Below are 25,830 nucleotides of genomic sequence, written 5' to 3'. Positions count from 1 at the left end.
TGATTAGAGCATAAAATATAACCTAATATGTAAGCAAAAGATTGATATAATGTTTAGTTTGTATCTTTTAGTACATTTAGATTGCTCACTTTGTGGTGCTTTTCATATACTGGTTAACTTCTCCTTAAGGAAAATATTGTTTTCTTTTTATAGATTGAACAGAGCTAGGTGTGAAAAGGCACTGGCAATTACAATATCAGTGTTGCTCAGTACTGTCCTCAGTTCCTTATTGCTTTGTTCATTTGCCTTATACTTTGAAGTAATCAATGGATGTTAATCAGACTTTTTCTTTTCTCTCAAGGACACTTTGATTGTGTGGTCTGAAGCAGAAAATTATGACTTGGCCCTTAGCTTTCAAGAAAAAGCTGGATGTGATGAAATTTGGGAGAAAATATGTCAGGTAATTTTAAAAAACTAGAAATCAACATGCTAAGTATTTTGTTTTTTGCTGAGCTTTTTGCTAATGCCCAAGATTTTAAATAAATGGCATTTTATACTGATCTCTTAAATTCACTGTTGTCTGTAAAAAGCTTGATTTATAGGAAAGTGCAATTTATTGACACCAAACTGTCCAGCCAAGACCTTTGCTAAACTCCATGCTTTATATCCAGCTGCCTATGAGAGCTCCTTCACAAGTGCTCACTGGTATTTCAAATTTAGTAGTCCAGAACCAAACATAATCTCCTCTAGATCTGTTCATTCTCCCATCTCCCTCATCTCAGTAAACGTCATCAGAAACTTGAGGGTTATATTTATCCTTCCTTCATTACTTACATCCATTCACTCCTTTAGTTATAAATCTTTTTTTTTTTTTTTAGTTATAAATCTTATATTCATTTACATATTGTTGTTTTCACTGCTATCACTGTTAGTTGCCTAACCACCATCATTTCTTGCATGATTTATCGCTTTCATCGTGACTGGTCTTTCCAAATCCCTACCATAGCTAAAATGATCTTTTTAAGAATGCCAACCTGATCATATATACCACTATGTTCAGTAATTTCTTGTGACTCTTGACTATCTCTTCAGACTTCTCTTGCATTTTTTCAGTTGATTCTGGAGTTTCCTAGTGACTAGTACCTCAGTCTAGTGACATAATCTCCACATAATCTCCATGTATCTTAGGCGTATACATTTATTATGTATTCTATTTTGCATTTATCATATACTGAAGCCATAGGCTCTTGTTATAGACTCATTTAAACCATGGCATCCTAAGGACAGTTTCTCTATCTCCACATTTACTTTAAAATTTTTTTTATTTTTATTTATTTATGATAGTCACAGAGAGAGAGAGAGGCGCAGAGACACAGGCAGAGGGAGAAGCAGGCTCCATGCACCGGGAGCCCGATGTGGGATTCGATCCCGGGTCTCCAGGATCGCGCCCTGGGCCAAAGGCAGGCACCAAACCGCTGCGCCACCCAGGGATCCCCACATTTACTTTAATTAGAGAATAATCTTCCTTTAGTTTTTTTTTTTTTTGTCTTTTTTTTTTTTTTTTTTAAGATTTATTTGAGAGTGAATATGAATGTTAGAGAGATGGGGGAGGGGCGGAGGGAGAGAATTTCAAACCAACTTCTTGCTGAGCTCGGAGTCTGATTCAGGGCCAATCCCACGACCCAAGCTGAAACCCAAGAGTCAGACCCTCAAATGACTGAACTGCCTAGGTGCCCCCTTCAGCAGATTCTTTAATTCATTGGTTTTCAAAGTGTGGTCGTCAGACCAGCAGTGTAACCTGGGAACTGACAAATGCAGATTCTGGGGACTGTATCCCGGATTTACTGAGTCAGAATTTCTTTGAGTAGGTCCCAGTAATTGTATTTGTATTATATTTGAACAAGCCCTCTAGGTCAGATTTTCTCTCTAAAGGGCAAGAATAGTAAATATTGTAGGCCTTGTGGCCCATACAGTTTAACAGCTGTTCATTTTTGCTGTTGTAATATGAAAGTAGCCGTATGTAACACATAAATAGCCATGGCTCTCTTACAGTAAAATTATACTTATGAAAATTGATGGCAGGCCACGTTTGTCAATTTCTGCTTTAGCTGTTTTCATGAACCCTGAAGTTTAAGAGCCACTGCCTTAAAAAGCTACATGTCCTTGGGGCACAGTGTTTCCTTACCCTGTAGAATTTATTTCTGCTAGATAGTCTACTCAGATGTGTTTCTTATATAGTAACCTGTCTATTGAACTGTCCCTTTCCTTCTGCAAGCATGTGAAAGGCTGAAATTTATATCTGAATGCCTCTTTCTTCATACTTGTTCTTTGTTTTCATAGCCTACTTCTAGATTTTGTCCTGTGGAGTTCTCCCATAGAGAGAGGAGATTGAAGAGCTTGGGTATGCTAAAAGCACCAATTGCTCAGATAGATATTGTTCTCCTTCCCTTTTCTGAGTTAACACTCCCACCCTGGACAGAATCTTCTGTTAAGCCAATATTTAACTCAGACCTGGACTCAGTGCATTGCCATCGTGCCTGGCTCTTTTTAGTAAATTGTTGAATCTTTATTATACTTTCACTTAGTCTGTAGTTCTTCATTTACACTTGGGGCATGGGTAGTAGTACTTGTATACTTTCTCTAGAGTAACTCCTCTAGGAAACATTGGCTCTTATTTTCTGATCTTACCCTTCAACTTGTAAGATGTTTTACTAGTCTTTTATGATTCTGTCTGTACATACCAATCTCTGGATCCTGGCTTATTCTAGGGAATTCATTAAATTTTATTCTTTGAGATCTTACATGTCTATTTCTTGAACCCTACTCATTTTTTGATCTAGAAACAACAAAAGGTCTCTCTGTTTTCTAGTATCCTCCTTGATAACAGTTATTAGGTCTGTGTGTATCTATTTTTTCTTCTAGATCTTTCATGGCCTTCACATTCTCATTTTCTTTATATTTGTCCAGACGGACTGCTAAGACTTATCCTTTGTCTTAAGATTCTTCTAGTTTGTTGTACCTTTCTTTTGTTTTCATTCCTAAAACATTGTCAGTCAAATCATTGCATTTCCGCTGTGATTCACTGAACAGATCAGATTGCAAGAAAAATCCTAACCACAGGCCTTTTTATTTTTATTTTTTTTAAGATTTTATTTATTTATTCATGAGAGACACAGAGAGAGAGAGAGGCAGAGACACAGGCAGAGGGAGAAGCAGGCTCCATGCAGGGAGCCCTACCTATATGGGACTCAATCCCAGGTCTCCAGGATCATGCCCTGGGCCAAAGGCAGGCACCAAACCACTGAGCCACTCAGGCTGCCCAACCACAGGCCTTTTTGATTACCTTCCTCGCCTTCATATTTGCACATAAACCCAAAAAGATAGCATTTTCATTACAATAAGGGCTCTTGTCCCTTTACATTTGGCTTTTTAATCAAATGCTACTACATTTCTGTAGGTAAAGCCATAGTCTGAGTTCCAGGGATCTAAAGCTATATTGAGAGTTTATGTAGTTAACAAATCCAGAGCCAACTTGAGACCAAGCTGGGTACAGTGTGTGAATGTGCCTAGCTGCCTTTCAGTGTTACTGCCCACTGGGTTAAGGTCAAGACGATATCAACTTGCAGCATATTTCAAGACCTATTCCAGGACTTCTTCCCTTCCAGTATCCATTAAAAGTCTCTAACCATGCTAAGCAATTTAAGTTTCTTGGCCATTTCATATAAGGTCTAATTTTTCCATTTCTTTATAAACCATTGAACTTAGCGTATTTTAGTGATGATGTCTCAAATTATAGGGCCAAGATAGCAAAACTCATTTTATTTCGAAATAAGTCCTTTACTTTGGGTAAAAATATTCTTTTATCTCAAAATGTATCCGTAAAAACTTCTAAATTATGTTTTTATCATTAGAGCCTCTATACCGACATAAAGTTGGGGTTTATGACAAACTTTTAGGGTTCCTGGAGGGATCAAGAGTTTGAATAGAAAGGAAAACTTCCATGGTTTGGTTACTTTTAGTAGATAGTCTTGGGATCTAATGTAGTATACTCTGCTACATGTATGTTGCAGTTACTTTTTATATGGCTTCATTTTTGTGTGAGTACACTTGTTTCCCACAGTTTTTCTTATTCATATTTTTGGGCCACCAGCCACCATTCATAGAACATCAGTGACTTTGGTTCAAAGTCAGTTTGTACATGTTATTTGGCCCTTGCTTTCTGGAATTGATGTTAAAAGTTTTTCTTGTCACTTAGAATTATATGTATTTTCTGTGATCACATGATATTTGGTGTTTATTTGAATTTTACTTCAACTTTGAAGGGTTTTGGTGGTGGCTGTCCTAGAATACAGATACTCGGATTCTTATAACATCTCTTGTATTCATCTAAGAATATAATTTGGATTTGCTTGATTATATATTCTATCAGCTATCATAAATTTTGTTACAGGTTCAAGGAAAGGACCCTTCAGTGGACATCACTCAGGACCTTGTAGATGAATCTGAAGAGGAACGTTTTGATGATATGTCATCACCAGGTTTAGAATTGCCATCTTGTGAATTAGGTCGCCTTGAGGAAATTGCAGAACTTGTGGCATCATCTTTACCTTCCCCCCTGCGTCGTGAAAAACTTGCACTAGCACTGGAAAATGAGGGTTATATAAAAAAGCTCTTAGAGCTTTTTCATGTGTGTGAGGATTTGGAAAATATTGAAGGACTTCACCACTTGTATGAAATTATCAAAGGCATCTTCCTCTTGAATCGAACTGCTCTTTTCGAAGTTATGTTCTCTGAGGAATGTATAATGGACGTCATTGGATGCTTAGAATACGATCCTGCTTTATCACAACCACGAAAACACAGGGAATTTCTAACAAAAACAGCTAAGTTTAAAGAAGTGATTCCCATATCAGATCCTGAGCTGAAACAAAAAATTCATCAGACGTACCGAGTTCAGTATATCCAGGATATGGTTCTACCTACTCCCTCGGTCTTTGAAGAAAATATGTTATCAACACTTCACTCCTTTATCTTTTTCAATAAGGTAGAAATTGTTGGTATGTTACAGGTGAGTTAGATCATCTTTTTCCTACTTACAAAGATACCTTCTTGATCCCATTAACTGTTAGCAGTAATCAGTTAATCTGTTAACTGATTTAGCAGAAGGAATTTCTGTTCCTTTTAAATACCTAAATTGAGTTTTGATTTCTGTCTAAGGGTAAGTTTTTGGTTGATATTAGAAGAGATTATAATATATACTACTGTGGGACCAGAAGGTTGTTAGGTTTCCAGCAGGGAACGTAAATGTGATAAAGAAGTCTAGCTTGGAGAAATTAGAGGGAATGAATGTTCTTAACAAATGAATGTAGAATTTTAGGTATATTGATATGTCAATTATGCATAGAGTGGATTCAAAGAGAAAGGTATAATGAGACAAGAAGTATGTCATTAAATACAGAATATAAATCTGTAGAATTGGTAGCACTGTCAGATCATTAATATTAAAGGTTTAGTTTTAGGGTCAAGGGAATACAGCAGATATTGGAAAATTATAGTTGCAGGTCTCCTTACCAAAAGGCATGCTTTTGTACCAGATGAGAGTATGGGGAAGTTGGATGTGAGTAAGGAGCTATGGCTCTTGTTATTTAATAGCTATGTGACTTGGGCAATTTTCTTAACCTTTTAAGAAGCTTTAGCTTCCTGATCTGAAGGATGGTGATATTAGTATCAACCCTGTAAGTCATCTGAAAATTAAAGAAGATCATGCATGAACACAGTGCAAGACTCTTGAGCATTATTTTGGAGCACCCATGTGTGCAAGTGGAGGTGGGGGGAGGAGTAGAGGGGGAGAGAGACACACACACATGCACACTTTTAAGCAGGCTGCACGCTCAGCATGCAACAACCCTGAGATCATGACTTGAGCCCAAATCAAGAGTCAGAGGCTTAACCCAGCTGAACCACCCAGGCACCCCGAGGATTATTTTAAAGTATCTTTTAGTAATTGCTATATTACTGAGCCTGGGTGACTCAGCGACTGAGCATCTTCCTTTAGCTCAGGGCGTGATCCTGGGATCCAGCATTGAGTCCCACATCAGGCTCCTTGTGGGGAGCCTATTTCTCCCTCTGCCTGTGTCTCTGCCTTTCTGTGTCTCATAAATAAATAAATAAATATTAAAGAAAATAAATAATTGCTATATTAAGCTCCAAATTTTCTTTCTACAATATGCCCAGTCTCTCAGGTCTGGTGTTTTTGTTTTTGTTTTTCTTAGATTCATTCATTCATTCATTCATTCATTCATTCATTCATTTATATTTTATTTTATTTATGAATGATAGGCAGAGACACAGGAGGAGGGAGACTCGGGACTCGATCCCGGGACTACAGGATCGCGCCCTGGGCCAAAGGCAGGCGCCAAACCGCCGAGCCACCCAGGGATCCCCAGGTCTGGTGTTTTAAGGGTGCTTGTATCAGAATTGCCTAGGGTGTAGTTTCCTGGATTCTGCACAAAACACAGCAATCAAAATCTGTGAGAGCTGGCCAGTGATCTGCATTTGTAACATTCCCAAAGTTAGAAAACCTCTCAGTATATTATCCCATAGTGTAGGAATTAGTCTGTTCTAGCTGAAATGGAACTTTGAAGTTTGCATGGTGCAAAGATTTGTGAGTTGCACACCTCACCTCCTCATGTTGTTTATTTCTTGATGCTAATGATATTGGAAGAATAACAGATGATATGACTTGGAAAGACTTAAGACCTTACCTCAGATCTACAAATAAAGTAATTATTTGAAACCTCGATTTAAATAAAAGAGGCAAATAAATGTCAGAGCTGTTTGGTAGGACATGTTATGAATAAAGCAGTGAGTTTAATTTGTGTGGCTGTTCCTTTTTAGAAAATTGCTGTATTTTCAGAGTCCTTGCCTTTGTCATCTTAGAAAAACCATGAATTCAAATAGAAAAATCAGTTTTACCAATACTGTTGTCCTGGAGCTAGGAATAATTCCTGTTCATTTTGACTAATTTGATGTGGTTCCCATTCATTTAAGACTGACATGTAAATAAGTAATATAGGCAATACAGTCTGGTAAGGACAACAGTGATCTCTATACAGTGTATTATGATTGATAATGGAGGAGAGAGGTGATTCTGGTACTTTCTATTCTTTGAGAAGCATCTAGTTTTTACTGGCTACCTAGTAGAGCCTCTGTTCTGGTCCACTTTTGATTCCTGGTTTCCTTGGATAGTCCTGAGTGCATCTGGTCCTTAAGCTCCACGTGGTTCTCATTTTGTTATGCAGAGATTTGTCACTTGTGTGGTTTCTTGGTCATCATACCTGTTATATGCCAGCTTTACTCATTAAATATGAATAATTTCAAGTTGTTAAGTCTTTGTTTCCCCATATTATGCTTTGTGAATCCTGGCTGTCAATACTGTAGTTGTTTCTCTTGATGCAGGTACTTATATTCAAAGTGCTGCTATGAAGGAAAGAGAATTTTATAAATTTGTGATGATGGGTGATTGAGATAGAATTTAAAGCAGACTCTTAGCCCCCTTGTGTACACAGTCATACCCTCCCTTTAGTTTTAACTGCTCTGTATTTAATACTATTAAAAATTCTTTTTTTAAAAAACATTTTTATTCTCTCAACTTCTGTAGCCCCAAATGCAGCAGTTCAGAGACTCTTTTTCAGTCTTTTGATTTCCAGTTGGTGGGATATATTATATCTGGGATCATCTTGAAATTACATGCCATTTGAGGTATGGCTTATTTGTACATTTTAGAAAAAGTAAAAGTAGGAATAACCAATTTAGTATCACAGAAAATATTTGCTAAGTACCTGCAACAGTGAAGATGGAGTTTATAATCTAGTGGGGGATTACATACACACATAAACATACATTTATATATACATATATATATTTAGACTTAGGCATATCTGTAGGGCTGAACTAGTGTTGAATCTATTACTAGCTGAGATAGTATGGTATTAAAGTATAACACAATCTTAAAAATAGTAATGGAAAAAAATTGAACAGATAGGAAGGTGTCTGCCACCTCCTGTAGTTGGTCTTTGGGTAAATGTCTTAACTGTCTCAGTTATAACATTTGAAGTTCTAAGTTCTGTATTGACTTAACCAGATTAGTATCCTAGGAGAGTACCTCTTTAATCTTTTTCAAAATAATGCATATTGTGTGTGTCTGTATGGCATATCTTCAAATAATAAGTGTTTCTTTTAAAGCTCTGCATTTAGCTTTTTAAATAATTGAATCATTTTCTGTGTCTTTAAAATGTGAAAGAAGCTTTATCTTAATTTTTACCGTCTTTTGAGAGGTGGGTAGAACCTTAACTTCTAAAAGTAAGATTTTAAAACTCTATAAACGAGGGGTTTGCAAACTATGGCTCCTATCTATTTTTATAAAGTTTTATTTGAACATAGTCACACTTATTTGCATATTGTCTGGCTGTTTCCTACTGTAACAACAGAGTTGAATAGTTGTGGTAGAGACCGTATGGTCAAAGCCTAAAATACCCACAATGTAGCCCTTAAATAGGTTTAGGAAAAAGTCTTGGCAAAATACAAAGAATAATCTTGTATAAATCGCCAGTTTATTCTTTAATAGTTTGGTTTTTCCTTCTGTCTTTTAAAAAACACCATTGCCAGTATCATCTTTCCTTTTTCCAGTTTAGTGCAATTTATATCTTCTAAAGTATCTGAAATTATGTTTTAATATATTCTTACCATTAGCATAAAATTATCCTTTGATTTAACAGGAAGATGAAAAATTTCTGACAGATTTGTTTGCACAACTAACAGATGAAGCAACAGATGAGGAAAAAAGACAGGAATTGGTAAGAAATTTGATACTTCTGAAAGGTGCATAGAGCTAAAACGACAGGTCTTTTATATTCATTTGTTCTTTTCCTTATTTTAGGTTAACTTTTTAAAAGAATTTTGTGCGTTTTCCCAAACGCTACAACCTCAAAACAGAGATGCTTTTTTCAAGACTTTGTCAAATATGGGCATATTACCAGCTCTAGAAGTCATCCTTGTAAGTTTGTTTCTCATGATATTTAATTACCATTATATATTATTATTATTATTATTTTAATTTCTTTTTTAAGATTTTATTTAAGAGACAGCAGGAGAGCAGGAGCAGGGGGAGGGGCAGAGGGAGAGAAAGTAGACATCCTGCTATGCAGGTACTCCACATCATAACCTGAGCCAAAGGCAGATGCTTTACCATATGAGCTGCCCAGGCGCTCCCAATTACCATTATATTTTTAATCCACAAAAATTTATTTTTATGTAACATCCAAGTGTTTGATTATACCCAGTATTTAATATTAGCTGTGTATTACATAAAGTAGAAAAGCTATACAAATTTAGTATTAGAGAGCCCTTACGCTACTGAAAGAATATTCAGATGAATTTTCCATGTTTTTAAAAATAAATTAACTTTGCAGCCTGTTAAAATGTTAAAGAAGAAAAGTAAACAGGAATAAAAGAAAATAACTTTATCCATAAAACAAGTTTTACATGCCACATTTCCTTGATCTTTCTTGTTGCAGTGTTTTTGTTATAATTTGTTAGATTTTGGATTTACATATCTATAAGGTCCATATTTTTATAACTATGGGAGAAATAAGTGCTTTTTATCTGCAGGGCATGGATGATACACAGGTGCGAAGTGCTGCTACTGATATATTCTCATACTTGGTTGAATATAATCCATCCATGGTACGAGAGTTTGTCATGCAGGAGGCACAACAGAATGATGATGTAAGTAAGAAGTTAACAGAGCAAAAAATAACCAACAAGGTAAATATTATTTGCACTAACAGTAAGTATTAATACATGGGGAGCTATAACTGTATTTATTATTTATTTTTAAAGATTTAAATAGCTGATATTTGGGGAAAGTGTAGCCAGAATGTCGAATGGCTTATTTTTCCCTAAACTGGCTTCTATCTCCATTTACAGATTGTGTCTTATAGCAGTTGTTAATGCTCAAGTAAAATGTCTTAAGTTTTTGAGATCACATTTCTTAATTCTCTCATTAACTTGATAATGTCTTGTTTTAATCATTTAATAAATTATTCCTCTATATATGTGGAACTATAAGTAACTTCCTTAGGAAAACATTAATTTTGCTAGGGATAGATTCTCAAAATCATGAAGAATGAAGAAATGAAGCACAGTCCCTTGGAAAAGTATTTAGGGTGCTTGCTTTACTGCCTGTAACCATAAGGAACAAGCTGTTGTCTTGTTCACACACACACACACACACATCAGTTTTAAAGTACGTGGGGGTCTCTGTCCTGATAATATGGAGGATGCTCTTGGAGGACATGGCACGTGTCCATGGCAGCCCCAAATGTGTGTGCTCTTCCCTTTCAGTTGTAGAGAATTAAACTAATGATACCATTTTTTTTCCTCCTTCCCCCAAAATCTTACAAGTAACTTTTAAGGATAAACAGATATATTTGCCCTCAAATGCATATTAATAGGGGACAGGGGTGTCCTCTTTGAAAAAAAAAATTATGCAGAATTCCTATCGTATTTTTACAAAATGAGAAGATAGATCTTCTATCTTGTACAAAAAAAATCTTAATGTGTGTCAGAGTGAAGTGGAATGTCCAGCAACTTCTGTATTTAAGGTTCTTTTTAAATTGTAGTGTAAGGTTAAATGTAGAAAAGTAAAAGTTTGAGCTGTTGAATATTGTGTCACCATTTTCTTTAATAAAGTAGTCTTATCCAGAAAACCAAAATACCTGTATTAATTAAAAATAAAGGCTATTCTTGCTTGGCCTGGAACCCACTAGTTGCACATACATTGATGTACTTCACTCACATGCAGTAGGCCTTTTGATTTCCAGTGTCTGTCTTTATGTCCATCCTACCACTGCATGTACATACAAGAGCAGAGATTTCCCTGCTGCATCCCTTTCTGTTTGTAGTTACTCCCTGGGCCGGGAACACCAGTCATAGAGCCTCAGGAAAACTAGTAATCGATTTTCTGTGACATTTGGAATCTATAGAATACATATGTTCTCTGTGCTCTGTGCTATCTAAATACCATAATCTTGTTTCTCCCAATTTTCACACATTTGGGTACCAACTAAATTTATTTTAAATGGAAACGCTATCATTTCCATAAATGGAGAACAGATACAGATCTCATTTGCCATAAATAGAAGGAATTCGTAGAAATGCAGCGCAAGTAGAACAATGTTATAAACTCTGGCTATATATTCTCTTAAGCTGAAGGCCCGTTAGCTTTCTTCAGAAGGGAGATTTTGTTATCAAGAAGTACAAAGATCTTTAAGCACCAAACTAACTTTGTTTTTGCTGTAATCAAAGGGACTTAACGATAATAGAGAAAAAAATTCTTTTTTTGTATTAGTGTAAATGAATCTGTACCACACTTTAGGGAAACTCTGCTATATATCCTATGAAAGAAGTTAGTCATTTCATTTTGATTGCAGTTAACAAACCAGCTAGAGCTAGGCATAATGCTGTAACATGTCATAGTGTGCACTTTTCCATTTTCATAATAAGTGATCCTTACTGTGTGTCCTTTTTCTCACCAGGATATTTTGCTCATCAACCTCATTATAGAACATATGATTTGTGACACAGACCCTGAACTTGGAGGGGCAGTCCAGCTTATGGGCCTGCTCCGAACTTTAGTTGACCCAGAGAATATGTTAGCTACTGCCAATGTAAGCCACAGGCCTTTTTCTCTTTTTCATACTACTATGTTGCTTATTGCTGGGAGGAACCAATGCAGTTAAAATTCATGGAAGTATTTTTGATCCTTAGAAAACAGAGAAGACTGAATTTCTGGGTTTCTTTTACAAGCACTGTATGCATGTCCTCACTGCTCCCTTACTGGCAAATACAACAGAAGACAAACCTAGCAAAGGTAAGATAATGCTGGTCAGTAGTGAGGTTCTTTGTTCTTGAATTCTGAAACTCAAAATTGATGTTAAGTAATAGTCTTTAAAATTTAAAAGTTCAAGCCAGGGGTGTCTGGGTGGCCCAGTGGTTGAGTCATGATCTGCCTTCGGCTCAGGTCATGATCCCAGGGTTCTGGGATCAAGTCCTGCATCAGGCTCCCTGCAGGGAGCCTGCTTCTCCCTCTGCCTATGTCTCTGCCTCTCTCTCTCTTTCTCTGTGTGTCTCTCATGAATAAATAAATCTTAAAAAAAAAAAAAAAATTCCGAGCCATTCATTTGGTTTACACAGAGGTGTAATATATTTTCAAAAGAGGTGTTCAAAAAAAAAACAAAAACAAAAGAGGTGTTCAAGGTAGAATTTCTTTAAAGTGCTATAATTGGAGATGATAAAATGTAAAAGAGGAGATTGTTGTTTTCAGAATTTAAAAACAATTCTGTTAAAAAGTAATATTTGTATTTACATACATTAAATAGGAAGTAATTGTGAAAAAAATAATTTTAAATTATTTGCACTTCAGATGTGTAGAACAAAGCTGCTTACTATTAAACTTTTTATTTGTGTCGAGGATAGGAATTATTCTTATTTCTGCATTTTATAGCTTTAGCTTACATGTGTGTTTAATTCAGAAAGTAGTTTTAGGGTCTTCAGTGGGTAATCCCTTATTGACATTTCAAGAATATTAGTTTGTCATATGAATTATCAGTATGGTATAACTTAAAACACCACTTAGAAAGTAAATGTTAAATTTATCCTTTTTTGTAATTCTAGAATCAAGTCTTGGAAACATGATATTCATTTTTCCTATCTACTGTATTCATATTAGGTAAAGCTTGAGGCTTCTTTCCAAACACACATATTTAAGTTCTCCAAACATTTATTAAAAACCCATTATATGGGAGGCACTGTGCTATAATCTTTAGGGACTAAATGGGGGAAATGAAAAAAGTAAGTAAAATATTTCCAGAGGCTTGCTGCCTGGGGAGGAAGAAAGGTAAGCCAATAATTATAATCCAGTGTGGGTTCATCCTGTGTAATAAAGGAGCCACAAAACACTGGAATCATAGGAGCAGGGGAGGAATTGCACCAGACCGCATGGGATCTTTCCGGATCTCCTGTTGCTATGTGCATATCTTACGAGGGATGTGTTAAGACATGGTAGAGCATTCTTGCACTTTAGAATAGAGCAGATCTAATAGATCGGTGTTCCAGCTCTGCCTTCCTATTCAGACTTGGGTTTTTTGAAACTAATTTCTCATAGAGTCAAGAAAACGTAAAGCGCAGATCTTGGCACACGGAAGGAATTCAGTGCTCTTTCTCTTTTCTTTAACTTTAAAATTTGGGGTTGATAGGATTTTACTTTGTTGGAACCTGGATACTTAGATTTAGAAAGGAGAAGAATATTGGTCATCAAATATAATTGTGTTTTGTTTTTAGATGATTTTCAGACTGCGCAGTTGTTGGCACTTGTACTGGAATTGTTAACATTTTGTGTGGAGCACCATACCTACCATATAAAGAACTACATTATTAATAAGGACATTCTCCGGAGAGTGCTAGTTCTCATGGCCTCAAAGCATGCTTTCTTGGCATTATGTAAGTGTTGCTTCTGGTAGAATTATTTATTATCTATTATCATGTTGTTGGTACCTTTGGGTTTTATTGCCTCAGAAGATCACTGATTTCATCAAGTCAGTTGACCTAGATTCTAACAGGACACCACCAATGATGTAGTTTCACCACATTTGGAGATAATTTTCCTCATTTGCATCTTTCTTCATCTACAATAAAGGGCTTAGCATATGTATCTACAAAATATAAGTATCCTATTCCATTATTAAAATGGCACCTAAGATCATTTTACCTCAGTTATATTTTTAGTACCGCCTTCCTCATTACATTAGGCATTCTTGTGACATTAAATCATGAAGAACATTTTTGTAATTTGGAAAATCTATAACTGATAGATAGCACTGAGTTCCTAAAACATATTCAGAGAAGTTACAGAATGCCCAGCACAAATGTCTATAGGTGGTCCATTCATTAATTGCACACATATTTTTTCCATTTTATTGAGATATATTTGCCATAACACATTTTATCTCACATATTTTAGAGCAAAGGTGCCAAACGTAAGTGTCCAGATCCAGCCTGTGCTCTATTTTTGTACAACCTGCAAGATGAAAAGTGGTTTTTAGTTTTTTTTTTCTTTTTTTTTAAAGGGTTGTTTAAAAACAACAAACTACAGAGGCCATATGTGGCCTATGAAGCCTAAAATGTGTACTTGTAAACCATGTTTAATGGAAAGGTTTGCTCTTAATTTAGAGCAACAGATAGGTCATTCTTGATTATATGTGTTTTTCATATATAATTTATATGTAACTTAAAAATTTATATAATTTTTATATATATTTCATATATAATATTCATATAATTCATATATAATTTAAAAACTGTGTTTTTAAGGCCCTAGTTTGTTGAAGTAAAACATGTTTCAGAATTGGAAATAGGTTATTTAAGAATATTCTTGATCACGTAGCAGCCAGCCTTCTGTGGTAAGTTGACCAAATTTGGGGGGTACCTTAGAGGCTCAGTAAAATAATGTCTGCTGATAACTTCTGCCTTTTGGTTTTTATAGGTAAGTTTGGTTGTTTTTTGGTGGTAGGTTTGAAGGCATCACAGTCATTCACTAATTAGAGGCCTGAACATATATATGTATCCATTTTTGCTATTTTTAAACTCATTTGCAATTTTTTAATTTAATGGATTTTTTAAAATATCCTAAAATTTTAAAAACACTGTTTACAAGGATGTTTCTGATGTTGATTTGCTCTATAATATTTTATCTTTAAAATAGTATTAGAAGTAGTTTTCCTTCTAAAAACATTAAACTTTCTATCAGGTTACAGTTTTAATTGCCTTAGTTTTTTCAGGCTAATGTACATACTGCAGGATGGACTGAGAAAACACGTAGTCATGGTGTATTTTCACTTTCCAACTTTCAGATATTTAGTGCAGTTACTTTCTGTCGATTGTCCAAGAATGTTGATGTTACCTTGGTAATCTTTTTCAGCCAAAGGGTAACAGGTAGCACTTTGTGGCATCAACCTACACTGCTAAGGACAGCAAAAATAAATGGATTATTGATATGCCCTACTAATATATCCATGAACTTAGCACTTGCAAAAGAAGGGGTTTTAAACATCAGTTTTCCTTATATACCTACTTCAGCAAAAATGAGAGCCCCTCGACCAAGTTTAGAGGGTGTTTGTACCAAACATTTCAAACATTTCTTTCGTGTTAACATACAGAAAGTTTTGTTCGAGTGTGGGAAAGGGAGGTTAGGACAGAATGAAAAACTAAGTAAATGAAAAAGTTTTATTTCAAGAAATGTATTAAACACCATATTCTATCAATTCTAAGCTCTGCATTTTAGGCATTTATCATCTCTCAAATCAAGGTGAGTCTTATAGTTGATGACATGTCATTGTGATTGAAAGTTCTGTTTGGTTTCCTTAGTAGAAAAAGTTTTTTGCAATCGGGGGATCTTCTATTTGATGAAGGATGCTGGATACCTGGTACAAGGAAAACACAGAGCAATAAGATCTAAACTCAGCTGTCAAGGGATTCTGAGTTTTGTTAGGAGGAGATAGTCATGTAAAAATGAAAATGTCAAAAGTGCTATATTGCGGTGTTTGGAAGCATAGTGGAAATAGTTTATTCTACATGAATGAATCAGAGCAGGAAAATTTCACAAGAGAGGTAGTAAATTGGGTTGTGGCTTGGTCCTGGGAGAATGTGACCTTCTTGGTTGAAGGTACAGTTGATGTACAAATGTGGGAAAAGTGTAGCATGATAATGGTTTGGTGTAGATAGAACACTAGTCCAGTGGGAGAGTGTCAGGAAAGGAAAAGGCTTTCAGTTCAGTTCATCTCATTATTTGGCTTGCAGTATTCTAAAGAAATTTTCTTAAAATTTAATGAGAACTAGGAAGAGATTTATTAGAAGGAAGGATATATTATAGGAAACTAAGCATGCTAGCAAAATTTTAGTTATGTTTTATTATTGTTAGTTTTAATGATAACTCAGTTTGGAAAATGCTGACTCTTTCTCAAATGATTCACAGTGTGGCTGTCTTCCCAGATTGAGAACATGAGTAGTTTCTGGAAGAAGATGCCAGTCATTAGGAACAAGTACTCTAGGACTGGCTGTAGAGCATACAATAGGAGGTTTTGATCAATGATTTCTAAAAAAGCTAAGTGGGAGATTTAGGATATTTTCAGTCTTCTAAGATTACACTGAGAATATTAGAGAGTTTTATAAGTTAATTTAGATGCCCTATTATAAGGACAACAGATGATGAATGGTTAAATGTAAACAGTTTGGGGACTTAGAGAACATATCAGAATGCTTTTATGCTATTTAAAGACAATCAGATCTGTAGGGGAGACCAGCGATCCTTTCAAAATTTAGGTCTATTTAAGGTTAGATATATACATATACCAGTTTTAACAGTCTTAACTTCCTTGGCCTTTTAGGATTCATGTTGTCTGGTCTTTTGTTAAAAATACAGAAATCTACAACAGGAATGAAATAAAAATTTTTTTATTGTAGATAATTTTATTCAGCTATTGTAAGTTACATATGAGGCAAAAAGTCTCAACTTGTGACATGAAATCTCATGTTGTGTGAGGTAAAGATGAATTACTTGTTTTAGAGATGGTTGAAATGAAGCACCAAAGATTCCTGGCATGTGAAGGTTAGAGATAAGAAGGGAAGCAGAGTGCACTTTACATTGGAAGTCCTAAGGTTCTGCTAATGTGACCTATTCCAAAAGCTTTCTCTTAATTTCCTTTGAGCAACTTGACTTCCTAGAACTCGCTGGTAAATTTTTGAAAGCAACTTTCATTCAACAGCAAGTAGTGGTTGGCTATTTCTGATGCAGGTTTCTTTTGCGGGGAGGGTTTGAGTGGAAATAACCCAGTTCCGGATATAAATAAGTGAGGGCAAATGGAAATGAGGAGTGAAACAAAGACCATTAGAACCACCTTCTGTCTGACACCAGAAGTTTCTGGACAGAACTGCTGTTAAGAGATAGTGGTGCCACTGCATACCTTAGTGAATTCTAGGAAGGGAGTCTCTTCACTATCCAGGAACTGCATGCAGCCCACAGGGTTCAGCTAGTGTGTGTTATGGTAGGACACAAGTCTCTACGAAGCCTGCATAGTTAGGAATACCACCTCTTAAAATAATAGCTCTTGCCTCAATTACTAAAAATTTAACAGGTGGCCTGAGCTCTAAACTATTGATTTTTATTCTTACAAATGGAACTGCCTCCCTAGTTCCTTTGTCAAGTGCCATCACAAAAGAAACAAACTCTGAAATCATTGTTTTGGGACGATAAACCCTTGTTAGGCTTTGACTTAACACACAGGTGCCTCTTAATGTTTAAAATGTCTTATTTCACCATGCTTCTGTATTTGAAAATAACTCAGTAGTTTCAATTTCTAAAAAAATGCAATTATTATTCTATAAATTATTTTGAAATTCCCTGCCCAGAGTGTCCTTTTAGAAAGAGACACTCTTAAATAAGTTGCATTGTTAAGGCAGTTTATAGCCAACTGTACCTAATTGGGCATTCACTTGTGGACCTCTTTTCTGCCAACTAAAGAAACATTGAGCTGCTTTACTCCTCTGCCTTCCCACCCAGAAACCGTGTCAGCATGGTTGCCTGGCTACCTGCTCATGAAGGACTTGATTAATAACCAATTGGCAATTTAACGAGCCACTTCCATGATCTCCAAAGAAACCAAAATACAAACACAATATTTAATCTTGCCAACCGAAGACGATGTGACTGCATGAAGTGAGTATGCTTTTTTGAACTGTTTACAATAAGTGGGGCATTAACTTACTGACAAACTCCATGTAGGTAAAGAGGGCTTTGTCTAGCTGTTTGAGTATATTTGGATCTTGACGAATGGTGACTTAAGTAACTCCCCATACCTCAAGATGTAAATATACCTTTTTAATCTGTAAGTTAAAGCCTAATTAATTGTAAAAAGGAAAACCAGGAAAAAAAATTAAAAAGCATACTCGCTGCAATAAGCATAGAGGACCACATTTTAAACGCAACATCCTCTAAATTTATTTCTAAACCATGGGAAGGCAAGTTTTGGGTCATGCAGTTTTGTGGGTTTTTATAGTAGTTCTCCCAAAACATCCTCAAACCAACTGGCATAAACCCAGAACTCTAATGCAAAATAGTTAAGAGTGTCCAAAAATAACGATCAAATTATACAGTGGATTGCCCTAATAAACAGTGGTTTTTCTATTGTTTTTAAGGTGTGTGTAAAAGGATCTATTTAGACTTTCCTCATCTTCAGTAGTATGAAGTTAAATTCATTGGTTAGCCCTAGTTTAGCTCTTACTTTAGATGTAAAGTACATTTTGGTCATTAGTAAATTCCAGAATTTTTCTGGCTCTCCAAGACTTGTGTTCTATAATGACATACGCTACTTCTAGGATACATTTTTCTGACAATACTTTGCAATCCTTATCTTTAGGTTCATACTTCTGGAAGCAGTAACATATCACTGCACGAAGAATTGTATTTATTAAGCAGGTTTATTTTTTTAATAAGTCTGAAATATGGAAGTGTGGTGTGTAATTTGAACAATAAATGCCTCTGTGTTTCAGGTGCTCTTCGTTTTAAGAGAAAGATTATTGGATTAAAAGATGAGTTTTACAACCGCTACATAATGAAAAGTTTTTTGTTTGAACCGGTAGTCAAAGCATTTCTCAACAATGGATCCCGCTACAATCTGATGAACTCTGCCATTATAGAGATGTTTGAATTTATTAGAGTGGTAGGTTCTGTATTTGTTAGAGTGTTGGTTTTAACTGAGAATACTGAATGTGTTATTGGTATTTTTTGGCTTGATTACGTTTGAAAAAAATTTTAAAAGCGGCTTGTGGGAAATTAAGTTCAAAGTAATGAAAACCAAAACAGTCTTCTCTTGGCAGCTGTGAATCCCTCGTAGGATGGCTTGAAAGAAAACTGATCTAATCCTGTCATGGTACTTTAACTCATTATAAGAAAGTAGAATGACAGCTGACAGAGTATTATTTTAACTTTGAGGTTTTCTGACTTTGGACTTTGCCCTCTTTATTTTTAAAGAACAATTACATAACAGACTCGATTCTTTACTAATAGTAGTAGGCTTGTGGTTCTCCCACCAGTGTGTATCAGAATTACGCTTTTCTTAAATTATGGTAAAATATTTATCCTGTAAATTTGCCTTTTTAAGTGTACAATTCGTTGGCATTAAGGACATCCACACTGTTGTGCAACTCTCACCACTGTCCATCTAGCACTTACTGTGGTGTGCTGGTCCCACCCCCACACTCACCCTCACCTGAGTAAGAATTATCTGGGGTGGGACCTGGGCATTTATTTTAGGAAGGCCCATGGTTAACTCTGGGATACATCAAAAATTGGAGACTGCTGAGTAGCTAGTTATGCCTGTTTTCATTGTTTTATCTCTAAGATAGGCTAATAATAAAAGTTAAACTACTTTGGGCAGGTTTATGAATTCCCTACAATTAAGCCTCCCATCTTGTTAAAATAACATTTTTCATATTGTATTTTTCATTATAATTCTTTTCTATAGGAAGATATAAAATCATTAACTGCTCATGTAATCGAAAATTACTGGAAAGCACTGGAAGATGTAGATTATGTACAGACATTTAAAGGATTGAAACTGAGATTTGAACAACAAAGAGAAAGGCAAGATAATCCCAAACTTGACAGGTAAATTACCATATTTTTAAACCTATTCAAGTTGTATGGTGGTGCCTCTTTTGCTTGTTTCCTATTATTTGGCTTGGCTGGGGGAGGGGGTGGTTGTAGCTTTCTCTCTGAGCCAATGTGAATGTTTTCCTGAAGGCGCATGTGGTATTAGTAGGATCTTTAGATTCCTCCTCAGGCATATATCAAGCTAGATAAAAGCAAAACCCAACAGGTATGTGGCAGCAGGGCTTCATATATTCAAAGTAAAATAAAAATAGCATTTGCTTTGAATCATGTGACTTCATATACTTAGGGGATATATGTATTTTTTTTTTTCCTTAGGGGATATTTTAAAGTCCATGAATTAGGACTTGTTTCTAATGTTAATAAGTTGAATAACTGCTCCATAACAGTACTGTTTCCATAATAGTTTGATTCTACTAGTTAACATGAAATATGATGGAGTGTTTTTTTAGTTCTGTGAAAAGTCTGTTTTTTCATTCTCCTCTCTGTATATAAATCTGTAATCTCCTTGATCTATTTAATTTGGAGCACCACTTGAAGACCATCTTTGGACAAAATCTATTTAAGATTTTATTTGAGAGAGAGAAGCAGACTCCCTGCTGAGCAGAGAGCCATGCAGGGCTCAAGCCTACGACTCTGAGATCATGACCTGAGCTGAAGGCAGATGCTTAACTGACTGAGCCACGTGGGTGCCCCAGGTCTATTTACTTTCTTCTCTTTATTCCTAGTATGCGTTCCATTTTGAGGAATCATAGATATCGAAGAGATGCCAGAACACTAGAAGATGAAGAGGAAATGTGGTTTAACACAGATGAAGATGACATGGAAGATGGAGAAGCTGTCGTGTCTCCATCTGACAAAACTAAAAATGATGATGATATTATGGATCCAATAAGTAAATTCATGGAAAGGAAGAAATGTATGTTGAAAGCTGGGCAAGGAAAAAATGGTGGCTTTCTCACTCGAGGCTTATTCTGTGTTTCTTGACAAAATGAGGAGTATCTACTTTGACATGACATAGATTTTAGAGACTTTGCTGCTTTCTAGAATGTGAATTAATAGCTGTGGGTGAAAATATGGACCAAATTTTCTTAACCTGACTTGACTCAGGAGAAATACGTTATTTCAGGAAGGGGAAGGACACTGAATACTGAAGGTTTTGTTCCTTCTCAGTTCTGTACTGAGCTTGTGCTTTTCTCCAGAGCAAAGGAGTAAGCTAGTCCATTGTGTTTTAGTGCCACTTCATGGTGGGGTGGGGGTGGGGGATTTACAAAAGAGCAGGATGGGTGATAACTATTGACACTATTCTTCGTTTTAGTAAAAGAAAGTGAGGAAAAAGAGGTGCTTCTGAAAACGAATCTTTCTGGTCGGCAGAGCCCAAGTTTCAAGCTTTCCCTCTCTAGTGGAACCAAGACTTCTCTCACCAGCCAGTCACCTTCAACCAATCTGCCTGGTTCGCCAGGCTCCCCGGGATCCCCAGGATCTCCAGGCTCTCCTGGCTCTGTCCCTAAAAGTACATCTCAGACGGCAGCTATTACTACCAAGGTACAGTCTGACTTCTGGGCCTATCACATTTAACCAGGTCCCAACAGTAATTGTGACTGAGATTTCCTTTGGTTACGGTCTCTTGGAACTGATCTAACCTTTGTGAATGAGAGAGAATAATTCTCCCCCTACTTACCTGAATGTCTGGAAAACCGAAGCAATTTTTGAAAGGTTTTTATGACCAACACAAAAAGCTGAATGAATGATTTTGGTTATTTGCATTTTAGAACTCAGGTTCAGATTTGTGTCAGAACATTTACAGAAATTTTAAAGTTATTCCTTACCAACTTTCCTAATTAAAGCCCATCTAAAGACTTGTGTAGGGGAAAACCTCAATATCTGGACACTCCTAACACTATTTTGCCAAGGAAGAGTTATAAAACAGAATTAACCATCCTCTATCATTACCATTTCATATAAGAAAGGATCATAGTTTTAACACCAAAAATGTGGATAAGACAATCTCGGAATAAAAACCAGTTCTTTTGGCCATGTCCTGCTTGCTGCCTTTGGACTAGCAGTTAACAGGCTGGCATTTGGGATTGGTTGCTCTAGACCAGGAATATACTGCCGCACACACAGTTCCTTTTACTTTGACATGGGCACGAAACCTCTGAAGGCCAAGAAGTGAATATAAGAAATGCTACAACGAAGGGGCAGGCTGAGGGCAGAGGGGGGTGGTGAGTTTTTGCAGAGCCACACGCACAGAAGAGCTGCAGTGGTTTCTGGCGAAGGCAGAGGTCTGCAAGGGTGCCAGGAGGCAAGGCCGAATCACCTTCCTAACTTCTAACAGCCAGTCGGCCCTCATTTCTAGTGGCCTGCTTATCTGCTGTAGTTTTCAAGATTTTGCTAATGCATGAGGTCTTACAAACAGTAATTACTAAATTGAAAAAGTTTTATCTCCTGGCTCATTTGCTAAATTTATAAACTCAAAATTTTATTTTTTTAAATTTTATTATGGAATATACAGGAAAAATACAGGGACTCTCGCATATAATCTCACCATCCGGAAATAACCATACTTAGTATATCGGGGTTGGGGGATCTGTATCCTTTATCTAGATTTTAAATATGTGTTAAAAATACAGTTTTTGAGAAATTAACCTTCTTTCTGAACAGGGAGGCCTCGTGGGTCTGGTAGATTATCCCGATGACGACGAAGATGATGACGAGGATGAAGACAAGGAAGACACGCTACCATTGTCAAAGAAAGCAAAGTTTGAGTCCTAATAGTGGCAACGGCCTGTGATCAGTACCTGTTGAGAAAACTGGTTCTCCACCCCTCCCCCCTACAAAATCCACAACAAAGCAGTGGTCTCTTGTGAAGGACTGATCCAGATCAGCCTCGCACACTTGACTTCTGCTCATCAAGTGCCAATTCAAAGGAGCAGGAGGAGGGGATACTATACATTTAGGGGAAAGACTTAAGCCTTTGAGCTCTCCAGCCTGGACCACACATTGCCCTTTTCTCAGGGAAGGAAATGGAAACAAAAAGCCAACAGGGCAGGGGTTTTGTAAGTGGAACTCTGGATTGACTGGTCAGTTGCTACAATCAGAATATGCTTTCTCGGACCATGTTTGAGACTCAGAAGAATAGGCTTTTGTGCCATAATTCTTCACTAGTTAAGAATGCCAGCAGTTTCTTTGTATAAAGAGACCTGCCTTTAAAATCATACATTCTGAACATTTTAGTCAAGCTACAACAGGTTTGGAAAACCTCTTTGGGGGAGGGGCGAATATAAAGTTTCCTCTTTTTTATCTGTTCCCTTTGCCCTTCAAACTGCAGATTTTTTTTTTAAAGTGGGGATCTGTCCCTACTTGATTAAAGATTGAGTGGAATTCTAGATGTGGTCATTTGTGTCATAATTTTTTTTGTTTCATTTTGTTTTTGATTTTTTTCTCCCCTGAGTGTATGCTTAGTTGTTGAGTATATATATTTGGGACCATTAAAACTTTTTTTGATGTAATATAACCTAACGTTGTGCTGGTACCTGTTTTACCATGTGTAATTTTTGTTCTACATCACAGTTCTTAATTTGTTTAGAGTTTTATGAAAGATGGTATAGTTTTTATTGACAAAAACAAAGTAATCTTACAACTATGTGCATACAAAAGCAATACTATTTTGTGACTAAATATTTTATATTAAAATTTACATCAGCAACTGTCTCGAGAATTCAGGGAAATAGAGTGGAATTTAAAATTTCAACAGTTTTGTTAAAACTAGAAACGTGAAATTAGTATTCCAAAGAGATTCTGAAATTTCATATCTTGGGAAAATGACGGTACATTAAATCAAAATTGAGGCTGGATGATTTAAAAATAACATTTGACTTTTGAATAATAAAAAGAAAAGTGAAGAGTAAGAGAAATTGTATTAGTTGTATGTTTCCTTTTTTTTTTTTTTTTTTTAACTATTCCCTTTGGAATACCAGCTGGAGTTGTAAGTGGTGGTTCCTAAATAAATACTTGGCCAAAGGACCATCAGCTATTCCCTTGTTACAACAGTACTTTTAAATAGGTTCTTTTTATTGTCTTAGGTGTGCTAAAATTCTTTTAGGGAAATGAAAACAAATACTTTAATGTCACACACCCTCACTTTTTTTTTTTTTTAATAAGCTTTTGGAACTTAACTGAATAATGTGTTTGCAAATGTGAATTTAAAAATCCATCCCCAGGAAAGGATACTATTTTAAGTATCATCTACTTTAACTGAGTGTCTAACAAGCACTATGTGCCTGCTTCTCTCTTGCTTAGTCCTCCATAAATTCTAACTTGTGGTACCAAAAACAAGGTTATATTGAATAGCTGGAGAAAACCAGAAAGTGAAAACTTGCTATAGTCATGAAACAAGTTTTATTGTTGGCTAATTATTTTTTTAACAGAAATTTAAGGTGCATAATTAACTATGAGAGTTTAAGTGTATTTCACTACAGTATAGAGCTACTTGTGAGTCCCAAATTCTGGCTATTAATAATTGAGGTTAATCAAATTATCTTGCAAATAAAGAGAAGAAAGATCTTAAGTTTAATTATATTACGTCTTCCTTTGTGCCTTAAACCATACAGTTTGGTTTTTCTGGCTAGGTTCTTAGACTACTTGTCTTGGTATCCTGAGGGTTCTTAAGTACAGGGGAGAAGCATTCTGTACTTTTGTAAATCCTGGTCCAGTATTTAAAAAAAAAAAAAACTATTGGCCCTCGATATGTAAGAGATGACCCTTCACTGATGGACAGTTGCATTTTCATAGTGATTACAGTTACTGAAGCAGAAAATTAACACAAGTTTGCTATAACAGAAACTAGGTCTAAAACAGCTTGTCATTTCACAGAGAGAACACTTAGCAGTAAACTGCTAGGAAGATGACAACATTGGAATTGACAGGTCCTCCTGACTCAGTCTGCTGTTGAACAGATCCTGTCTTGATAGCGAATGTGAATACCATGATGTGAATAGTTAGCAATTGTTATTTTCCATTAATGATACCTATTGGTTCTTTTGCTTATTTTGCAATGTTGGAAATGAAAAAAATTTCTCATGTGATTACCCAACAACTTATGAAAAAGACAGACTTACAATTAACTGCAGGAAACACCTTGATGTCCTGTCTTGTCCAGAAATGCTACCCTGGTGTGTTTTTGATAGAATTGAAGCCGGTTTTTTTCCCCCCTGACTGCACTCAAATGCTGCAAATAATTTTCTCTGGAAGCTAATTTTTGTGAATTTGGAAATGAAGGAGAGGTATGGGATGGAACATTCCTATTTTCTTAATTGATATAAAGCAGTAGTCTTTGTAAAGTTTACAAGATTAGAACAGTAAGCAGTTTAAACTAGAAGATATTTTTAAGTGGGAAACTTCAGTTTCTCAACAGAGTTCTAGTATTTACTGTAAATAACTGTTGAAACTGCACTGTTAAAAATCACTTTGGGAGGAAAATTCAGGACCTTCAAAATTCTCAATATCCAAGATTATGTTTTTTGGCTGTTAACATCCTTTTTTTTTTTTTTTTTTTTTTTTAAGATTTTATTTATTCATAGAGACAGAGGGAGAGAGGGGCAGAGACACAGGCAGAGGGAGAAGCAGGCTCCATACAGGAAGCCCGATGTGGGATTCCATCCCAGGTCTCCAGGGTCACACCTGGCTGCAGGCGGCACTAAACTGCTGCACCACCAGGGCTGCCCTGTTAACATCCATTTTGAACAAGAAAATTATAAAAACCTTTTATGGGAAGGGACATGGGTAGAACATGAGGAAGTGGGGTGATAGTATCCTGTGATACCCAGTGTAAATCAGTTTGATTCCTCCCTCTGGTTTTAATTCTTCATCTTGGTTCTTGAGAATGGTAATTCCAAAAGGAAGCTACACATAGAACGGCTCTCTTGAGAGAGAATTGTCTACTGGAGTCAGATGTCTTGGTCCTTAAAATAGCTCTGGTTGGAGAGACACATTTCCTTGACCTTTTCAGTGTCCTGGGTGAAGTCTCCTGTGGACTCCAGGGAGTACAGATTTCTCAACATGATGCTAAATGGGTTTTGGTTTAACTTCCACTCCCACTGCTGTAA

The 25,830-nt window shown here is 36.1% G+C and overlaps 1 protein-coding gene across 2 annotated transcripts in view; it reads left to right on the top strand.

Annotated features, from left to right (window-relative positions):
• Window positions 1-23,240, top strand: part of PPP4R3A (protein phosphatase 4 regulatory subunit 3A) — a 38,691-nt gene extending 15,451 nt beyond the window's left edge. The window contains exons 3-15 of one of the 2 annotated variants that reach the window (XM_025442434.3): window positions 302-400; window positions 4,391-5,008; window positions 8,718-8,795; window positions 8,879-8,995; window positions 9,610-9,726; window positions 11,538-11,669; window positions 11,770-11,872; window positions 13,342-13,500; window positions 18,604-18,773; window positions 19,578-19,720; window positions 20,452-20,642; window positions 21,042-21,268; window positions 22,388-23,240. In XM_025442434.3, coding sequence (XP_025298219.1) covers window positions 302-400; window positions 4,391-5,008; window positions 8,718-8,795; window positions 8,879-8,995; window positions 9,610-9,726; window positions 11,538-11,669; window positions 11,770-11,872; window positions 13,342-13,500; window positions 18,604-18,773; window positions 19,578-19,720; window positions 20,452-20,642; window positions 21,042-21,268; window positions 22,388-22,498 — 2,265 coding nt within the window. In that variant the 3' untranslated portion in view covers window positions 22,499-23,240. Of the gene's footprint in view, window positions 1-301; window positions 401-4,390; window positions 5,009-8,717; window positions 8,796-8,878; window positions 8,996-9,609; window positions 9,766-11,537; window positions 11,670-11,769; window positions 11,873-13,341; window positions 13,501-18,603; window positions 18,774-19,577; window positions 19,721-20,451; window positions 20,643-21,041; window positions 21,269-22,387 lie in introns of both variants that reach the window. The other variant, XM_025442433.3, reaches the window with a different exon arrangement.
• Window positions 23,241-25,830: the final 2,590 nt, after the last annotated feature.

Source organism: Canis lupus, chromosome 8 (genome assembly GCF_003254725.2).
Source record: "Canis lupus dingo isolate Sandy chromosome 8, ASM325472v2, whole genome shotgun sequence".
Taxonomy (NCBI): domain Eukaryota; kingdom Metazoa; phylum Chordata; class Mammalia; order Carnivora; family Canidae; genus Canis; species Canis lupus.
Note: the sequence above shows the minus strand (reverse complement) of the source record. Positions and strands in the feature narration are given on the sequence as shown.